Here is a 20,501-nt window from a genome sequence, read left to right as displayed (position 1 = left end):
ATTCTTCAGTTTTTCACTATTTTAATTTATTACAGGTTTTTCGTTTTCTCGATTTTTCAGTGCTTGGATATCTCTATTTTTTACTTTTTTGAAGTTCAAAGTTTTCGATTTTCCTGCTTTCTGATTTTTCAATTTTACGATTTTTTGATTTCTCAATTTCTCGTTTAATCGATTTCTTGATTTTTCGACTTTTCGATTTCTTGATTTTTCGTTACGACTTTTTGATTTTTTGACTTTCCAATTTCTTCATTTTCAGTGTTTCGTTTTCTCAAAATTTTCGATCTCTCAATTTTTCGATATTTCGGTTTGAGGATTTTTAAATTCTTCGATTTTTCAGCTTTTGGACTTCTCGATTCTTTACTTTTTCGATTTTTGATTTTTAGATTTTCCAGTTTTTCAATTTCTCCGTTCTTCAGTTTTTCGAGATTTTAATTTTTTAACTCTTCGAATTTTCAAATTTTAGATTTTTCAGTTTTTCGATTTCTCGTTTTATCAATTTTTTTTGTGATTTTAAATATTTCAATTTTATTTAATTTTAATTTTTTTCGGTTTTGGGCTATTTCGATTTCTCAATTTTCCGATTTTTTGACTTCTTGATATTTTGATTTTTCAATTTTTCAATGTGTCAGTGTATCAATTTTTCGTCATTTCTGTTTTGGAATTCTTCAATTTCTTGATTTTTCAGTTTTTCCACTTTTCGGCTTTTCAATTTTTTGATGTTTCTGTTTCTCATTATTCGATTTTTCAGTTCTTCGATATGTCCCTATTTTGTACTTTTTTGAAGTTGAGAATTTTCGATTTTCCTGCTTTCCGATTTTTCAATTTTTGGAGTTTTTAAACTTCACGTTCTTCGAATATTCGATTTTACGATTTTTTGATTTCTCAATTTCTCGTTTAATCGATTTTTTGATTTTTTGACTTTTCGATTTCTCGATTTTTCGACGTTACGATTTTTTTACTTTCTGACTTTCCTATTTCCCGATTTTCAGTGTTTCGTATTCTCGATTTTTCGTTATCTCAATTTTTCAATTTTACGATTTGTCCACTTTTTGATTTCTCAAAATTGAGAAATGAAATGAAATCCATAAAATGAAAAATGTCAAACCTGAAACATCGAAAAATTTCGATGTTTCAGGTTTGACATTTTTCAATTTATGGATTCTTTGATTTTTCAATTTTTCGAAATTCCAGGAGAAGGATTTTTCAATTTTGCAGTTTTTCGACTTTTGGACTTCTCGATTTTTTATTTTTCGAATTCTAAATTTTAGGTTTTTCAGATTTTCGATGGCTCAATTTTTCGCCTCCAATTTTTCAATATTTTAATTTTTGAATTTTTCTTATTTTTAAATTTTAAATTTTTTTTGATGTTTCGATTTCTCGATTTTAGATTTTCCGATTTTTCAGTTTTTCGATTTTCGTTTTATCAATTTTTTGTGAATTTAATTTTTTCCAGTCTTATTTAATTTTAAATTTTTTATGTATATATCTCAATTTTTCGATGTTTCGACTTCTTGACATTTCAATTTCTCGATGTTTCAGTTTTTCAATTTTTCGAAATTTCTGTTTTGGAATTTTTGAATTTCTTGATTTTTCAGTCTTTCGATTGTTCAGTTTTCCGATTTTTCAATTTTTCGACTTTTTAAATGTTGAATCATTCGATTTCTCCATTATTCGATTTTTCGGCTATTCGATTTTTTGATATTTCGGTTTCTCAATTTTTAGATTTTTCTATTCTTCAGTTTTTCACTATTCAAATTTTTTAGTTTTTTATAGATTTCTCGCTTTATCGATTTTTCAGTTCTTCGATATTTCTCTATTTTTTACTTCTTTGAATTTTAAAATTTTTGATTTTCCCACTTTCTGATTTTTTCAATTTTTCAATTTCAATTCAATTCAATTTTCGACTTTTCAATTGCTCAATTTTTCGACGTTACCACTTTTTGATTTTCTGATTTTCCCATTTTACGATTTTCACTGTTTCGTTTTTTCGATTTTTCAGTTCCACAATTTTTCAGTTTTTCGGTTTTTCGATTTCTCGATTCTTCAGTTTTTTAATTTGTCAATTTTTCGATGTGTCAAATTTGGAATTTTTCAATTTTTCGATATTTCAGTTAAAGGGTTCTTCAATTCTTCGGTTTTTCGACTTTTGGACTTCTCGATTTTTGATTTTTTGATTTTTCAGTTTTTCAATTTCTCGGTTCTTCAATTTTTCGATATTTTAATTTTTTAATTCTTCGAATTTCAAATTTTAGATTTTTCAGTATTTCAATTTTTCAGTTTTTCGATTTCTCGTTTTATCAATTTTTGTTGTGATTTTAAATATTTCAATTTTCCGATTTTTTGACTTCTTATCTTTTGATGTTTCAATTTCTCAATGTTTCAGTGTATCAATTTTTCGATTTTTCAATTTTTCGTCATTTCTGTTTTGGAATTCTTCAGTTTGTTGATTTTTCAGTTTTTCCACTTTTCATTTTCCGAATTTTCAACTTTTCGGCTTTTCGATTTTTTGATGTTTCGGTTCCTCATTATTCGATTTTTCAGTTCTTCGATAAATCCCTATTTTGTACTTTTTTGAAGTTGAAAATTTTCGATTTTCCTGCTTTCCGATTTTTCAATTTTTGTTTTTTTTAAACTTCACGTTCTTCGATTTTTTGAATTTTTGACTTTTCGATTTCTCGATTTTTCGACGTTACGACTTTTTGACTTTCTGACTTTCCCATTTCCCAATTTTCAGTCTTTTGTATTCTCGATTTTTCGTTATCTCAATTTTTCAATTTTACGATTGGTCGACTTTTCGATTTCTCAATTTTTCGAAATCTAAATTTTAGCTTTTTCAAATTTTCGAGGGTTCAATTTTTCGCCTATCATTTTTCAGTGTTTTAATTTTTTAAATTTTCTTGTTTTTAAATTTTAGATTTTTTTTTTGATGTTTCGATTTCTCGGCTTTAGATTTTCCAATTTTTCAGTTTTTCGATTTTCGTTTTATCAATTTTTTGTGTATGTAATTTTTTCCAGTTTTATTTAATTTTAAATTTTTTATCTATACCTATGTATCTCAATTTTTCGACTTCTTGACTTTTCAATTTCTCGATCTTTTGATGTTTCGTTTCTCGATTTTTCAGTTTTTCAATTTTTCGAAATTTCTGTTTTGGAATTTTAAATTTTTTGATTTTCCCACTTTCTGATTTTTTCAATTTTTCAATTTTACGATTTTTTGATTTCCCAATTTCTCGATTACATAGTCAATTTTTTCGTTTTTCGATTTTTCGATTGCTCAATTTTTCGACGTTACGACTTTTTGATTTTCTGATTTTCCCATTTTACGATTTTCACTGTTTCGTTTTTTCGATTTTTCAGTTCCACAATTTTTCAATTTTTCGGTTTTTCGATTTCTCGATTCTTCAGTTTTTTGATTTGTCAATTTTTCGATGTGTCAAATTTGGGATTTTTCAATTTTTCGATATTTCAGTTTAAGGATTTTGCAATTCTTCAGTTTTTCGATTTTTGGACTTCTCGATTTTGATTTTTCGTTTTGATTTCTAAATTTTAGGTTTTTCAAATTTTTGATGTTTCAAGTTAAGGATTTTTCAATTTTCTTCAGTTTTTTGTCTTTTGGACGTCCCGATTTTTTAATTTTTCGATTTTAAAATTTTTCGGTTGTTCAATTTTTCGATATTTTAATTTTTCGGTTTTTCGATTTCTCGTTTTATCAATTTTTTTTGTGATTTTAAATTGTTCGAAATCGAGGACATTTACAACGCAGTGCGACGTACATTTCCACCTTGCCAACAATTCGCCCAATCTATGTCGTCTTGTCTATGTACAAAAACTAAAACTAGCTCGTTATGTGCTTGTCCTGGTGAAGGTAACTCAGAAGAGGAGCTCTACACCTGCCTTTTCTGCGCATGTGGGGAGAGTGAAGGCTACGTTAAACAAAGTCAAAGCGAACCCAGGCAGCCCCACAACTTACGGAGCGCTGATAAAACTGACAACACTGGAGTCACGAGGTCCTGCGGCCTGGGCGAATGTCTCATTCCCGTGGACTCGAAACAGCTATGTGAAAAAGAGTCGCTCATTTTAAATTTGCAAACGTACGTGCGTTACTTGCACGAACAGCTAGATATTATTACAAGCATCGAGAACAAAATTGAAGACATGCGCGAGCGCGTTTCAACTCACTAACCCAAGTTTTAAAAATCAAACACACAATTGATTTGGAAGAAGTGTTTATGAAAACAAATACAAAGTTTTCGACGTTACGATTTTTTGTTTTTTTGACTTTCCCATTTCTCCATTTTCAGTGTTTGGTTTTCTCGATTTTTCAGTTTCTCAATTTTTCAATTTTTCGACTTGGATTTTTTAACTTTTCGATTTCTCAATTTTTTTGATGTTTCAGGTTTGGGATTTTTCGATATTTCAGCTTAAGGATTTTTCAATTTTCTTCAGTTTTTTGATAATTTTTCGATATTTTAATTTTTCGGTTTTTCGAGATCTCGTTTTATCATTTTTTTTTTTTGTAATTTTAAATTCTTCAATTTTATTTAATTTTAAATTTTTTTTGATTTTTCGACTTCACGATTTTTTGATGTTTCGATTTCTCGATATTTTATTTTATCAATTTTTCAATTTCTCAATTTTTCTTCATTTATATATTGGAATTTTTTAATTTTTTAAATTTTCAGTTTTTCGATTCTTCATTTTCTGATTTTTCAATTTCCGGTTGTTCGATTTGTTGATATTTCGGTTTCTTAATTTTTCGATTTTTCTATTCTTTAGTTTTTCACTATTTTAATAAATTACATCGAATTTTCAAATTTTAGATTTTTCAGTTTTTCGATTTCTCGTTTTATCAATTTAATTTAATTTTAATTTTTTTCGGTTTTGGGCTATTTCGATTTCTCAATTTTCCGATTTTTTGACTTCTTGATATTTTGATGTTTCAATTTTTCAATGTGTCAGTGTATGAATTTTTCGATTTTTCAATTTTTCGTCATTTCTGTTTTGGAATTCTTCAATTTCTTGATTTTTCAGTTTTTCCACTTTTCGGCTTTTCAATTTTTTGATGTTTCTGTTTCTCATTATTCGATTTTTCAGTTCTTCGATATGTCCCTATTTTGTACTTTTTGAAGTTGAGAATTTTCGATTTTCCTGCTTTCCGATTTTTCAATTTTTGGAGTTTTTAAACTTCACGTTCTTCGAATTTTCGATTTTACGATTTTTTGATTTCTCAATTTCTCGTTTAATCGATTTTTTGATTTTTTGACTTTTCGATTTCTCGATTTTTCGACGTTACGATTTTTTGACTTTCTGACGTTCCCATTTCCCGATTTTCAGTGTTTCGTATTCTCGATTTTTCGTTATCTCAATTTTTCAATTTTACGATTTATCCACTTTTTGATTTCTCAAAATTGAGAAATGGAATGAAATCCATAAAATGAAAAATGTCAAACCTGAAACATCGAAATTTTTCAATTTATGGATTCTTTGATTTTTCAATTTTTCGAAATTTCAGGAGAAGGATTTTTCAATTTTGCAGTTTTTCGACTTTTGGACTTCTCGATTTTTTATTTTTCGAATTCTAAATTTTAGGTTTTTCAGATTTGCGATGGTTCAATTTTTCGCCTCCAATTTTTCAATATTTTAATTTTTGAATTTTTCTTATTTTTAAATTTAAATTTTTTTTTGATGTTTCGATTTCTCGATTTTAGATTTTCCGATTTTTCAGTTTTTCGATTTTCGTTTTATCAATTTTTTGTGAATTTAATTTTTTCCAGTCTTGTTTAATTTTAAATTTTTTATGTACATATATATCTCAATTTTTCGATGTTTCGACTTCTTGACATTTCAATTTCTCGATCTTTTGATGTTTCGATTTCTCGATGTTTAAGTTTTTCAATTTTTCGAAATTTCTCTTTTGGAATTTTTGAATTTGTTGATTTTTCAGTCTTTCGATTGTTCAGTTTTCCGATTTTTCAATTTTTCGACTTTTTAAATGTTGAATTATTCGATTTCTCCATTATTCGATTTTTCGGCTATTCGATTTTTTGATGTTTCGGTTTCTCAATTTTTCGATTTTTCTATTCTTCAGTTTTTCACTATTCAGATTTTTTAGTTTTTTTATAGATTTCTCGCTTTATCGGTTTTTCAGTTCTTCGATATTTCTCTATTTTTTACTTCTTTGAATTTTAAAATTTTTGATTTTCCCACTTTCTGATTTTTTCAATTTTTCAATTTCAATTCAATTCAATTTTCGGCTTTTCGATTGCTCAATTTTTCGACGTTACCACTTTTTGATTTTCTGATTTTCCCATTTTACGATATTCCCTGTTTCGTTTTTTCGATTTTTCAGTTCCACAATTTTTCAGTTTTTCGGTTTTTCGATTTCTCGATTCTTCAGTTTTTTGATTTGTCAATTTTTCGATGTGTCAAATTTGGAATTTTTCAATTTTTCGATATTTCAGTTAAAGGGTTCTTCAATTCTTCGGTTTTTCGACTTTTGGACTTCTCGATTTTTGATTTTTTGATTTTTCAGTTTTTCGATTTCTCGGTTCTTCAATTTTTCGATATTTTAATTTTTTAATTCTTCGAATTTCCAAATTTTAGATTTTTCAGTATTTCAATTTTTCAGTTTTTCGATTTCTCGTTTTATCAATTTTTGTTGTGATTTTAAATATTTCAATTTTCCGATTTTTTGACTTCTTATCTTTTGATGTTTCAATTTCTCAATGTTTCAGTGTATCAATTTTTCGATTTTTCAATTTTTCGTCATTTCTGTTTTGGAATTCTTCAGTTTCTTGATTTTTCAGTTTTTCCACTTTTCATTTTCCGAATTTTCAACTTTTCGGCTTTTCGATTTTATGATGTTTCGGTTCCTCATTATTCGATTTTTCAGTTCTTCGATAAATCCCTATTTTGTACTTTTTTGAAGTTGAAAATTTTCGATTTTCCTGCTTTCCGATTTTTCAATTTTTATTTTTTTTTAAACTTCACGTTCTTCGATTTTAAACTTTTTGACTTTTCGATTTCTCGATTTTTCGACGTTACGACTTTTTGACTTTCTGACTTTCCCATTTCCCGATTTTCAGTCTTTCGTATTCTCGATTTTTCGTTATCTCAATTTTTCAATTTTACGATTTGTCGACTTTCCGATTTCTCAATTTTTCGAAATCTAAATTCTAGCTTTTTCAAATTTTCGAGGGTTCAATTTTTCGCCTATAATTTTTCAATATTTTAATTTTTGAATTTCTCTTGTTTTTAAATTTTAGATTTTTTTTGATGTTTCGATTTCTCGGCTTTAGATTTTCCAATTTTTCAGTTTTTCGATTTTCGTTTTATCAATTTTTTGTGAATGTAATTTTTTCCAGTTTTATTTAATTTTAAATTTTTTATCTATACCTATGTAGCTCAATTTTTCGACTTCTTGACTTTTCAATTTCTCGATCTTTTGATGTTTCGTTTCTCGATGTTTCAGTTTTTCAATTTTTCGAAATTTCTGTTTTGGAATTTTAAAATTTTTGATTTTCCCACTTTCTGATTTTTTCAATTTTTCAATTTTACGATTTTTTGATTTCCCAATTTCTCGATTGCATAGTCAATTTTTTCATTTTTGGACTTTTCGATTGCTCAATTTTTCGACGTTACCACTTTTTGATTTTCTGATTTTCCCATTTTACGATTTTCACTGTTTCGTTTTTTCGATTTTTCAGTTCCACAATTTTTCAGTTCTTCGGTTTTTCGATTTCTCGATTCTTCAGTTTTTTGATTTGTCAATTTTTCGATGTGTCAAATTTGGAATTTTTCAATTTTTCGATATTTCAGTTAAAGAGTTCTTCAATCCTTCGGTTTTTCGACTTTTGGACTTCTCGATTTTTGATTTTTTGATTTTTCAGTTTTTCAATTTCTCGGTTCTTCAATTTTTCGATATTTTAATTTTTTGATTCTTCGAATTTTCAAATTTTAGATTTTTCAGTATTTCAATTTTTCAGTTTTTCGATTTCTCGTTTTATCAATTTTTGTTGTGATTTAAAATATTTTAATTTTCCGATTTTTTGACTTCTTATCTTTTAATGTTTCAATTTCTCAATGTTTCAGTGTATCAATTTTTCGATTTTTCAATTTTTCGTCAATTCTGTTTTGGAATTCTTCAGTTTCTTGATTTTTCAGTTTTTCCACTTTTCATTTTCCGAATTTTCAACTTCTCGGCTTTTCGATTTTTTGATGTTTCGGTTCCTCATTATTCGATTTTTCAGTTCTTCGATAAATCCCTATTTTGTACTTTTTTGAAGTTGAAAATTTTCGATTTTCCTGCTTTCCGATTTTTCAATTTTTGTTTTTTTTTAAACTTCACGTTCTTCGATTTTTTGACTTTTCGATTTCTCGATTTTTCGACGTTACGACTTTTTGACTTTCTGACTTTCCCATTTCCCGATTTTCAGTCTTTCGTATTCTCGATTTTTCTTTATCTCAATTTTTCAATTTTACGATTTGTCGACTTTTCGATTTCTCAATTTTTCGAAATTAAATTTTAGCTTTTTCAAATTTTCGAGGGTTCAATTTTTCGCCTATAATTTTTCAATATTTTAATTTTTGAATTTTTCTTGTTTTTAAATTTTAGATTTTTTTTTGATGTTTCGATTTCTCGGCTTTAGATTTTCCAAATTTTCAGTTTTTCGATTTTCGTTTTATCAATTTTTTGTGAATGTAATTTTTTCCAGTTTTATTTAATTTTAAATTTTTTATCTATACCTATGTATCTCAATTTTTCGACTTCGTGACTTTTCAATTTCTTGATCTTTTGATGTTTCGTTTCTCGATGTTTCAGTTTTTCAATTTTTCGAAATTTATGTTTTGGAATTTTAAAATTTTTGATTTTCCGACTTTCTGATTTTTTCAATTTTTCGATTTTACGATTTTTTTGATTTCCCAATTTCTCGATTACATAGTCAATTTTTTCATTTTTCGACTTTTCGATTGCTCAATTTTTCGACGTTACGACTTTTTGATTTTCTGATTTTCCCATTTTACGATTTTTTGATGTTTTGATTTCTCGATATTTCAGTTTATCAATTTTTCAATTTCTCGATTTTTCTTCATTTATATATTGGAATTTTTTCATTTTTTAATTTTTCAGTTTTTCGATTCTTCATTTTCTGATTTTTCAATTTCCGGCTGTTCGATTTGTTGATATTTCGGTTTCTTAATTTTTCGATTTTTCTATTCTTCACTTTTTCACTATTTTAATTTATTACAGGTTTTTCGTTTTCTCGATTTTTCAGTGCTTGGATATCTCTATTTTTTACTTTTTTGAAGTTCAAAGTTTTCGATTTTCCTGCTTTCTGATTTTTCAATTTTACGATTTTTTGATTTCTCAATTTCTCGTTTAATCGATTTCTTGATTTTTCGACTTTTCGATTTCTTGATTTTTCGTTACAACTTTTTGATTTTTTGACTTTCCAATTCCTACATTTTCATTTCATTTTTCAATTCTTCGATTTTTCAACTTTTGATCTTCTTCTCGATTCTTTACTTTTTCGATTTTTGATTTTTAGATTTTTCAGTTTTTCAATTTCAGTGATTTGGAAGAAGTGTTTATGAAAACAAATACAAAGTTTTCGACGTTGCGATTTTTTGATTTTTTGACTTTCCCATTTCTCCATTTTCAGTGTTTGGTTTTCTCGATTTTTCAGTTTCTCAATTTCTCGTTTAATCGATTTCTTGATTTTTCGACTTTTCGATTTCTTGATTTTTCGTTACGACTTTTTGATTTTTTGACTTTCCAATTTCTTCATTTTCAGTGGTTCGTTTTCTCAAAATTTTCGATCTCTCAATTTTTCGATATTTCGGTTTAAGGATTTTTCAATTCTTCGATTTTTCAACTTTTGGACTTCTCGATTCTTTACTTTTTCGATTTTTGATTTTTAGATTTTTCAGTTTTTCAATTTCTCCGTTCTTCAGTTTTTCGATATTTTAATTTTTTTACTCTTCGAATTTTCAAATTTTAGATTTTTCAGTTTTTCGATATCTCGTTTTATCAATTTTTTTTGTGATTTTAAATATTTCAATTTTATTTAATTTTAATTTTTTTCGGTTTTGGGCTATTTCGATTCTCAATTTTCCGATTTTTTGACTTCTTGATATTTTGATTTTTCAATTTTTCAATGTGTCAGTGTATCAATTTTTCGTCATTTCTGTTTTGGAATTCTTCAATTTCTTGATTTTTCAGTTTTTCCACTTTTCGGCTTTTCAATTTTTTGATGTTTCTGTTTCTAATTATTCGATTTTTCAGTTCTTCGATATGTACCTATTTTGTACTTTTTTTGAAGTTGAGAATTTTCGATTTTCCTGCTTTCCGATTTTTCAATTTTTGGAGTTTTTAAACTTCACGTTCTTCGAATTTTCGATTTTACGATTTTTTGATTTCTCAATTTCTCGTTTAATCGATTTTTTGATTTTTTGACTTTTCGATTTCTCGATTTTTCAACGTTACGATTTTTTGACTTTCTGACTTTCCCATTTCCCGATTTTCAGTGTTTCGTATTCTCGATTTTTCGTTATCTCAATTTTTCAATTTTACGATTTGTCCACTGTTTGATTTCTCAAAATTGAGAAATGAAATGAAATCCATAAAATGAAAAATGTCAAACCTGAAACATCGAAATTTTTCAATTTATGGATTCTTTAATTTTTCAATTTTTCGAAATTCCAGGAGAAGGATTTTTCAATTTTGCAGTTTTTCGACTTTTGGACTTCTCGATTTTTTATTTTTCGAATTCTAAATTTTAGGTTTTTCAGATTTTCGATGGCTCAATTTTTCGCCTCCAATTTTTCAATATTTTAATTTTTGAATTTTTCTTATTTTTAAATTTTAAATTTTTTTTGATGTTTCGATTTCTCGATTTTAGATTTTCCGATTTTTCAGTTTTTCGATTTTCGTTTTATCAATTTTTTGTGAATTTAATTTTTTCCAGTCTTATTTAATTTTAAATTTTTTATGTATATATCTCAATTTTTCGATGTTTCGACTTCTTGACATTTCAATTTCTCGATGTTTCAGTTTTTCAATTTTTCGAAATTTCTGTTTTGGAATTTTTGAATTTCTTGATTTTTCAGTCTTTCGATTGTTCAGTTTTCCGATTTTTCAATTTTTCGACTTTTTAAATGTTGAATTATTCGATTTCTCCATTATTCGATTTTTCGGCTATTCGATTTTTTGATGTTTCGGTTTCTCAATTTTTCGATTTTTCTATTCTTCAGTTTTTCACTATTCAAATTTTTTAGTTTTTTATAGATTTCTCGCTTTATCGATTTTTCAGTTCTTCGATATTTCTCTATTTTTTACTTCTTTGAATTTTAAAATTTTTGATTTTCCCACTTTCTGATTTTTTCAATTTTTCAATTTCAATTCAATTCAATTTTCGACTTTTCGATTGCTCAATTTTTCGACGTTACCACTTTTTGATTTTCTGATTTTCCCATTTTACGATTTTCACTGTTTCGTTTTTTCGATTTTTCAGTACCACAATTTTTCAGTTCTTCGGTTTTTCGATTTCTCGATTCTTCAGTTTTTTGATTTGTCAATTTTTCGATGTGTCAAATTTGGAATTTTTCAATTTTTCGATATTTCAGTTAAAGGGTTCTTCAATTCTTCGGTCTTTCGACTTTTGGACTTCTCGATTTTTGATTTTTTGATTTTTCGGTTTTTCGATTTCTCGATTCTTCAGTTTTTTGATTTGTCAATTTTTCGATGTGTCAAATTTGGAATTTTTTAATTTTTCGATATATCAGTTGAAGGGTTCTTCAATTTTTCGGTTTTTCGGCTTTTGGACTTCTCGATTTTTGATTTTTTGATTTTTCAGTTTTTCAATTTTTTGGTTCTTCAATTTTTCGATATTTTAATTTTTTAATTCTTCGAATTTCAAATTTTAGATTTTTCTGTATTTCAATTTTTCAGTTTTTCGATTTCTCGTTTTATCAATTTTTGTTGTGATTTTAAATATTTCAATTTTGTTTAATTTAAATTTTTTTCGATTTTGGACCATTTCGATTTCTCAATTTTCCGATTTTTTGACTTCTTATCTTTTGATGTTTCAATTTCTCAATGTTTCAGTGTATCAATTTTTCGAATTTTCAACTTTAAAAAAAAATCAAACACACAAGTGATTTGGAAGAAGTGTTTATGAAAACAAATACAAAGTTGGTCAGTTGGCAACAAAACTTGTAGTGTCTAGAATCGTGGGGACAGTTACTTGTTTATTTTAATGTTGGGAATAAATTGTGACGACAGTAGGGACTGGAGCTTATTTTTAATGGCGAGGGAGTTGGCACCGAGCGACTTCAACGATGTGACAGCGTTTTGCAGCGTCAGTTGCGACTTTATGAGTTGTTGGTCAATGGAGGTTAGGTTCTTCCCAGCCTCTCCTATTACGTTCTGGCAAAAACCTTCCACATCTTGGTGCAACTTTCCGTTACACTCTCCTACAACACACTATTAGAACAAATCATCAAACAATCGAACCCTTACGTAATTTCTGGTGGAGAAGCGAGTCACTTTTGTCGCAGTTTTCCTTCCTTGAACTGGCTTCATGGAGCGCCGAAACAGCACTGCAAATGCTTGCGTCGTTCTCTACGACAAAACTCGTCACAACTTTTACCTAAACGTGATCACAGTTACCGTTTTCCGATTCCGAGTCCTCTCCAGTGATGGCCGCCCCCTGAATCGGGGCGGTTATTTTCAGGGGCTGCAAAACATGTTGTCAGGGTGTTTGGAGGTTATGGGTGTTTTACCTCCTTTCTGGGGGTGTCATCTTCGCTGTCGGTTTCGGAAGCCTCTCCACTGATGATTGTTGGTTTGTTCATTCTACTTTTGTGCACAATTTGAAGAAATGGGGGCTTAGAGCATTGTGTCAAACTGTCAAAAACAGCTGATAAACAACGCTTGTGCGACCTCGCACGACGGATTTGATTGGTGGTGCGCATGCTATGTGATGTGATTGGTGGGTTTTGTGGATTGCATGTGTGTTGTGATTTGTTTGGAAATCTGGCTTAAGGGGGAGTTGCACGTGCTGGGTGCTGCCAGATTGTTTTTGCGCGACATGGGTTATTTCAGGTTTTCTCGACGTTTAACCCCTCCCTAGAGTATGAAAAAGTAGGTGTCGCGTTTGCATGGGTTTTCTGGTCTCTATGATTATTAAAAAAAAAATTAAATATGTTTTAGGATGATCGTGCACATGTGGTTTTTTACTTTTTACTCCGCACATATTTTTGTACCTTTAAGGTTTAAATTTCTGGGAAAAAGTTATAAAAGAACATTTTACAATTTAACTTAGAAACTGCTAACCCGCGGAGACCCATTTATTTCCCTTAAAACTGGATGACATTATCTCAAAATTTGTTTAATATAATTATTTTTGTTGCCTTTTTTATTTTTTTTTGTCGCTTTTTTGTTTGCACATTTTGTAAAATTTTTTGTGACGTAGTTTGTCGTCCTTTTTTTATATAGTTTTTTTTTTACTTCTGTTTTGTCATCTTTCCTTCATATTTTTTTAATCCGTTTTTTGTCGTCTTCTTTTTGTTTGTTCCCCTTTTATTCATCTTTTTTGGTCTTTCGGTGTTGCGTTTTGCCGTATTTTCTGTCGGTTTTTGTGGTTTTGCTCTTTTGTTCCTATTTTGCCTTTACTTGTTGCGGTTTTTTGGCATTTCTTATTGCCTTTTCTGTATTCCCTTTTGCAGTCTTTTTATTCACCTTTTTTCGTCTTTTTGTGTTACCATTTTTTTGGTAGCCTCTTTTTTTGTAACGTTCTTTTTATGAGTGTATTTTTTTATTGCCCTTTGTTCGCATTTTTTTTTGGGTTTTAAATTGTATAAAATAACATAGTCCTACACATGTAGTTAATGACTCTGTGTTGAATTTTTACAACATTTTGACAATCTGCCAAACTGAATGCTTTAAAATCTTGGAGATGTTTTAAATTTATGATAAGCATAATAATTTTTCAATCAAAATATATTCAATTATCCCCTCCAAAAAATTGATGACGTCATCTCAAAATTTTGCCGGATAAATACTATCTAAAATATACAAAATATATATGATAAGTCTACACTTGTGATCACTGCGTTCATATTTTTTAGATTTGTTTAAACAGGATGACTCAAAAAAATTAATGACTGAATAATAAGCTGTTAAAAAAATACATTCAATCAGATTTACGAATTTAACTCGTTACTAGGGAAATTTGCAATTTCACACTTTTTAAATTTAACAAGTTTAATTTACAAGTTTAATAGGGGCAAAATCAGTTTTATCTTAGCAAGTGCTAGCCCCGCCCACCCGCCCCCTATTTTCTCAGAGGATATGTCATCTGCCAAAATAAGACTTATCTTAGCAAGTAGTGCTTGCTAACATAAGTCTTATTTTGGCAAATGACATCCTCTGAGGAAATAGGGGGCGGGTGGGCGGGGCTAGTAATTGGTAAGACAAGACTAAAATGTACAAAATATCTTGAGTTTTTACTTGTGACTTATCATTGCATTCATATTTTTTACATTTGCTTATACAGGTGATTCAAAAAAAAAAGATGAATGTATCAGTTTATCAGTTTATTTTATTGATTTAATCAGGAACGGCTCACTCCATTTTCCCAGAAAATTTGGGAAATACCAAACTGTTATTTTTAGTATTCCTGTGTATCAATCAATCCAAGTTGATCTACGTGTCCTTGCAAAAATGTTGTTGACGTCATCACAAAATTCTGTAAAGTAAAAACTCAACTAAAAAATTCTGGATATGTTTCACTGTATTTTAGGTGCGAGGGAACTTCTGTCGAAACAGCTTTCGACCAATTTTTTTGGTAGATTTTGTGACACCTTTTTAGGAAACTTTTTTATTTTTTTTTCTGGTTTTTTAGTCGCCTTTTTTTCTCTGTATTTTTGTCACTTTTTTTACTTTTTTTGTTGTCGTCTTTTACATTTTTGTGATTGTAAATTGTATATTGTTTTATTGTTACTCTCTTTGTTTTTTTTTCACTTTTTTTTTCGTCTTTTTTGGTAGAAATTTTGTTTCGCTTTTTTGTTTGCTTTTTTTTTTGCTCGTTTTTTTTGTCGCTTTTTTCTTTCCCTTTTTGTCGCCTTTTTTGTTCTCGTTTTAAGTCGCCTGTTCTTCATGTTTCTTTGTCGCCCTTTTTCGTCTTCTCTGGTGTATTTTTTGGTTGTTTTTTGCGATTTTTTTTGTGCTCTTTTCTTCAGCTTTTTGGTGTTTTTTTAATCCTTTTTTTGTTCTGTTTTTATCGTTTTTCTTTGATTCCTTTTTTGAATAATTTTTTTTTGGCCATTTATTATTGATTGAATAACTGATCGCCTTTTTTCATCTTTCTGCGTTTTTATTTATTGTGTTTTTTTTTGTTTTTTTTTTATCGCGTTTTCTTTGCTCCACTTTTTGTAACTGTTTTGAACCTTTTTTTCTTATCCCCTTTTTCACTTATCTTTGTCGCTGGTCTTCATCTTTTTGTGCTCTTTTTGGTCGCCTCTCTATTTGTTGTCTTTTTTCTTTTTTTTCCTCGTGTTTTTGTCTACTTTTTTGCCGTTTTTTTCCTGCATTTTTTGTTACCTTTTTTTTGTAAAAATTTTTTCTATTTTTCTGTTTTTACCGCTTTTTCTGTGCTCTCCTTTTTCACGCCCTTTTTTTCACGTTTCTTCATGTGTTTGTGTCGTTTTTTGGTGGCCTTTTGCGTTACCCTTTTTTGTCGCATTCTTTGCTCGCGATCTTGTTGGTGTTTTCTTTGTCGTCTATTTGCCTCTTTTTTCCGCTTTTTTATTGTCGCCTTTTATTAAGGCCCTTTTTTCCTGTTTTTTAGTCTTTTTGGTAATATTTTTTAACTCTTTTTTTTCGCATTTTTTTGTACCCTTTTTTAATTGATTTTTTGTGTTTTTTGTGTTTTAGTGACGGGTTTTTCACTTTTTTTCTGCGTTTTCTTACTTTTTTGCCTTTTTTGGTAGCTTTACTGACGTCGCTTTTTTGTGCACTTTTTGTATATTTTTTTTGTTACTTTTTTGTCGAGTTTCTTTATTTTCTGACCGAGTCAGTTGGCAATCCTGGGTTTTTAGTTTAAATTGGATACTGTGAATTTGGTATCATTTTGCCTTTTTTGGTATCCTTTTTTCAAGTAACGGTTTTTTTTGTCGGCTTTGTTTGCTCTTTTTTTTGTGACCTGTTTTGTCAATTTTTGGCTGCCTTTTTTGTCGTATTTTTTCAACGTTTTTTATCACTTTTTTGTGGATTTTTGTGGTTGCCGTTATCGCCGTACTTTTTTGTTGTTCGCTTACGATTTTTTTCTAATTTTTTAACTTTGTTTCTCTCGCTTTTTTTTGTAGATTTTTGTGATATTTTTTTTGGGGACTTTTTCTTTTTTTGTCGTTTTTTAATCGCCTTTTTTGTAGCTTTTTGGTGTACTTTTTTGCCGTATTTTTCCCTGCATTTTTTTGTCATCTTTTTTTTGACTTTTTGTTGTCGCCTTTGTTGATGTACTTTTTTTTCGTTTTTATCGTTTTCTTGGCGTCATTCCTCACATTTTTTTCTCTTTTTTGATCGTTTCGTTCGCATTTTCTTTGTCGCTTTTTTTTTGCCTCTTTCCACATTTTTTAAAAGCTATTTTTTTATTGTTGCCTTTTTTTTTGAGGACTCTTTTTTGCTTGTCTATTTTTGTTCCGTTTTTTTGTCGCCCTTTTTTGTCCCTGTTTTAAGTCGCATTTTTTTTCACGTCTCTTTGTCGCCCTTCTTCGTCTTCTTTGTTGCCTTTTTTTGGTCGTCTTTTTTTTGTCGTTTTTTTTTGTTTATTTGTTCGTCTTTTTATGTTCCATTTTTATCGCTTTTCTTTCCTCCCTTTTTTTCCCACCTTTTTTTTGAATGATTTTTTGTTCACATTTTTTGTGGTCTTTTTTCAGCTTTCTTTGTCGCCTTTCTTTGTTTTTATTTATTGCGTTTTTTTGTTTTTTTTTATCGCGTTTTTTCGCTCCATTTTTTGTCCTCTTTTTTCAGTCATTTTGTTTTGGACCTCTTTTTGTCAATCTTTTTTTCATCTATCTTTGTCCCTTGTTTTTTTTTTTGTTTTTTTTTGGTCGCCTCTACTCTTTGTCTTTTTTTTTGCATTTTTTTTGTGCTCTTTTCTTCAGCTTTTTGTTTGTTTTTTAGCCCTTTTTTGTTCTGTTTCTGTCGCTTTTCTTTGCTCCCTTTTTTTGAATACTTTTTTTGGCCACATTTATTATTGATTGATTGATCGCTTTTTTTACCTTTCTGCGTTTTTATTTATTGAGTTGTTTTTTTGTTTTTTTTATCTCGTTTTCTTTGCTCCACTTTTTGTAACTGTTTTGAACCTCTTTTTCTTATCCTTTTTTTTTCACTTATCTTTGTCGCTGTTCTTCATCTTTTTGTGCTTTTTTGGTCGCCTCTCTACTTGTTGTCTTTTTTATTTTTTTCCTTGTGTTTTTGTCTACTTTTTTGCCGCCTTTTTTCCTGCATTTTTTTTGCCTTTTTTTTGTAAAAGTTTTTCCTATTTTTATTTTCGAGTTTTTTTTGTCCTCATTTTTATATTTTTTGTTGCCTTTTTTCTGGTTTTTTAGTCTTTTTGGTGATATTTTTCAACTATTTTTTTTCGTATTTTTTGTTTCTCTTTTTATTGATTTTTTGGTGCTTTTTGTCTTTTAGTGACGGTTTTTCCCTTTTTTTCTGTTTTTTCTTCCTTTTTTGCATTTTTTGGTAGCTTTACTCATGTCGCTTTTTTGTACACTTTTTTATAAAAATTTTTTGTTGCTTTTTGTCGAGTTTCTTTATTTTCTGACTGCATCAGTTGGCAATCTTGGGTTTTAGTTGAAATTGGATACTGTGAATTTGGTATCATTTTGCCTTTTTTTGGTACCCTTTTTTCAAGTAACGTTTTTTTTTGTCGGCTTTTTTGTGACCTTTTTTGTCAATTTTTTGGCTGCCTTTTTTGTTGTATTTTTCCACGTTTTTTATTACTTTTTTGAGTTTTTTTTTGTTGCCGTTATTCCCGTACTTTTTTGTTGTTCGCTTTTTTGTAACCTTTCTTTTTACGATTTTTTTCTAATTTTTATCTTTTTTTCTCTCGCCTTTTTTTGTAATTTTTCTGACACCTTTTTTTGGGGACTTTTTCTTTTTTTGTCGTTCTTTATCGCCTTTTTTGTCACTTTTTGGTATACTTGTTTGCCGTCTCTTTCCCTGCATTTTTTGTCATCTTTTTTTTTACTTTTTGTTGTCATATACTTTTTTGCAGCCTTTCTTTTCATCACATTTTTTTCTTTTTTTTGATCGTTTCGTTCGCATTTTCTTTGTCGCTTTTTTTATTCGTTTTTTTACATCTTTTCACATTTTTTGAGGACTCTTTTTTGCCGTTTTTTTTGTAAACCTTCTTTTCGCCTTGTTTTCACTTTTTTATCGTCTTTTTGTGGCGCTTTTTTTGTTTCTTTTTTTTGCTTGTCTTTTTTTGTTCCGTTTTTTTGTCGCCCTTTTTTATCCCCGTTTTAAGTCGCATTTTTTTCATGTCTCTTTGTCGCCCATCTTCGTCTTCTTTGTTGCCTTTTTTTGTCGTTTTTTTGTTTATTTGTTCGCCTTTTTATGTTCCATTTTTATCGCTTTTCTTTGCTCCCTTTTTCCCCACCTTTTTTGAATAGTTTTTTGTTCACATTTTTTGTCGTCTTTTTTCAGTTTTCTTTGTCGCCTTTCTTCGTTTTTATTTATTGCGTTTTTTTGTTTTTTTTTATCGCGTTTTCTTTGCTCCATTTTTTGTCTTCTTTCTTCAGTCACTTTGTTTTGGACCTCTTTTTGTCAATTTTTTTTTCATCTATTTTTGTCGCTCGTTTACATTGTTTTTGTGCTTTTTTTGGTCGCCTCTCTACTTGTCTTTTTTTTTTGAGTTTTTTTGTCTCTTTTTGTGCCGTTTTTTTCTCCTGTATTTTTTGTTGTCTCTTTTTTGTCACATTTTTTGTTTATTTTTATTTTCGCGTTTTTTATCCAGATTTTTATATTTTCTGTTGCCTCTTTTCTGTTTTTATAGCTTTTTCTGTGTCTTACTTTGTCGCTTTTATTATGGCCTTTTTTAGTTCCTCTTTTTTGTTGCCTTTTTTTCACGTTTCTTGTCGTCTTTCTTCATCTTTTTTGTCGGCTTCTTTGGCCGCGCTTGTCTTGGTATTTTCTTTGTTGTCTATTTACCTCGTTTTTTCGCTTTTTTTTTTATTTTCGCCTTTTTTCTTGAGGACTTTTTTGTGTTTATTTTTGTATTTTTGTAACGCCTTTTTTCACTTTTTTCTCTTTCTGTTTTCGCGTTTTTTTGTTCCTATTTTTGTTCCGTTTTTATAACTTTTTCATTACTCCTTTTTCGTCGTCTTTTTTGCTGCCTTTTTTTATTGTCTTCTTTTTGACGCCTTTCTTTGTAACCTTTCTTTTTTTGCTTTTTCTTCTCTTTTTTTTGGTAGCTTTAATGATGCCGTTTTTTTGTGGACTTTTTTTGTCGAGTTTCTTCACTTAATTTTTTTGCTCTTTTTTGCTCTAATTTAACAATCTACAAATATCCTTTTATGTATTAACTTACGGGACTTATCGCAAAAAAATAAAATAAAATTCGCAAAATCAAATTTTAGAATTTATTTCAAAAATTAGATTTGTCTGATCGTACTGCAGGGTCAAAACAGAATATTCTACCACGTGATCAAAAATGATCGAGTCTGTTGGCAATCCTGGATATTTAGTTGAAATTGGTATAATGATGTTTTCTATAATTTTCGGTTGTCAGGTGTCAAGATTGACGTATTGTTGACATTTTTAATTCGCAAAATGTATGCAAAACATAACCTAAATTTATCGCATGTCATGGTTGACATGTCGACAGACTCAGTCATTTCTGATCACGCGGTATAATAAGGGAAATTATTAAGAATTTATTTACTCTTTTGTTGGGGATTGTACAAAGCATATGATTAGGACAATGTAGGGTAACTAGTAAAACATTATTTTTGAATCATTAGCCAACCAACAAATCCAAAAAGTTTATAAAAATGTTTTTCTGTGTATTTTTGGTTGCATAAGCTATAACGTCAAATTAATTTAACAGTAATTTAAATCGTTGAAATGTGTCACGACAATTATAATAAATCAAAGAAAAACGATTCAGTCACAAAAGGTAATAATTAATAAAGGTCTATTAGGTATATGATGTGAATTGCTGGTTGCATAAGTTAAAGCAACATCAATTTAAATTCATCATTAATCGAACAAAACGCCGTTATCGATAGTTTAATCACTACATTGACTAACATCTTATGAGATTTCAAACTTTAAACAATAAAGTGCCGACTTGTTATCAAAATTATGACAACGCTTTCAATAATTATTAATTCATAGAAAACAAAGTCAATAGTCACAATCACAAAGTTCAGGCAGTTCAGGAAACAATAATAAAAGTACTTACTACTTAGAGACTTCTAGTTCTGAAAAG

At 28.8% G+C, this 20,501-nt stretch overlaps 1 protein-coding gene across 1 annotated transcript; it reads right to left on the bottom strand.

Moving 5' to 3' along the window:
- Positions 1–12,156: 12,156 nt before the first annotated feature.
- On the bottom strand, positions 12,157–12,982 carry LOC135129020 (biogenesis of lysosome-related organelles complex 1 subunit 3). Its single transcript, XM_064056106.1, has 4 exons — positions 12,784–12,982; positions 12,671–12,737; positions 12,521–12,622; positions 12,157–12,474 (listed from the first exon to the last, which is right to left on the bottom strand). Exons 1-4 carry the CDS (start codon positions 12,973–12,975, stop codon positions 12,242–12,244), a joined length of 594 nt encoding a protein of 197 aa, XP_063912176.1. The 5' UTR covers positions 12,976–12,982; the 3' UTR covers positions 12,157–12,241.
- Between the last annotated feature and the right edge of the window lie 7,519 nt (positions 12,983–20,501).

Source organism: Zophobas morio, unplaced genomic scaffold, assembly GCF_036711695.1.
Source record: "Zophobas morio isolate AGI-343-1 ecotype UQ-CSIRO unplaced genomic scaffold, CSIRO_AGI_Zmor_V1 ptg000014l, whole genome shotgun sequence".
NCBI lineage: Eukaryota > Metazoa > Arthropoda > Insecta > Coleoptera > Tenebrionidae > Zophobas > Zophobas morio.
This window is presented reverse-complemented; position numbering and strand designations above follow the sequence as displayed.

Excerpts from the sequence above, each read along its gene's own strand:
- LOC135129020 (XM_064056106.1), bottom strand. The coding sequence starts at position 12,975 with ATGCGCACCACCAATCAAATCCGTCGTGCGAGGTCGCACAAGCGTTGT. Across the intron at positions 12,623-12,670 it reads GGACTCGGAATCGGAAAACG|AGAACGACGCAAGCATTTGC; the intron begins GTAACTGTGATC and ends GTTTTGTCGTAG. Across the intron at positions 12,475-12,520 it reads GCTTCTCCACCAGAAATTAC|GAGAGTGTAACGGAAAGTTG; the intron begins GTAAGGGTTCGA and ends AGTGTGTTGTAG.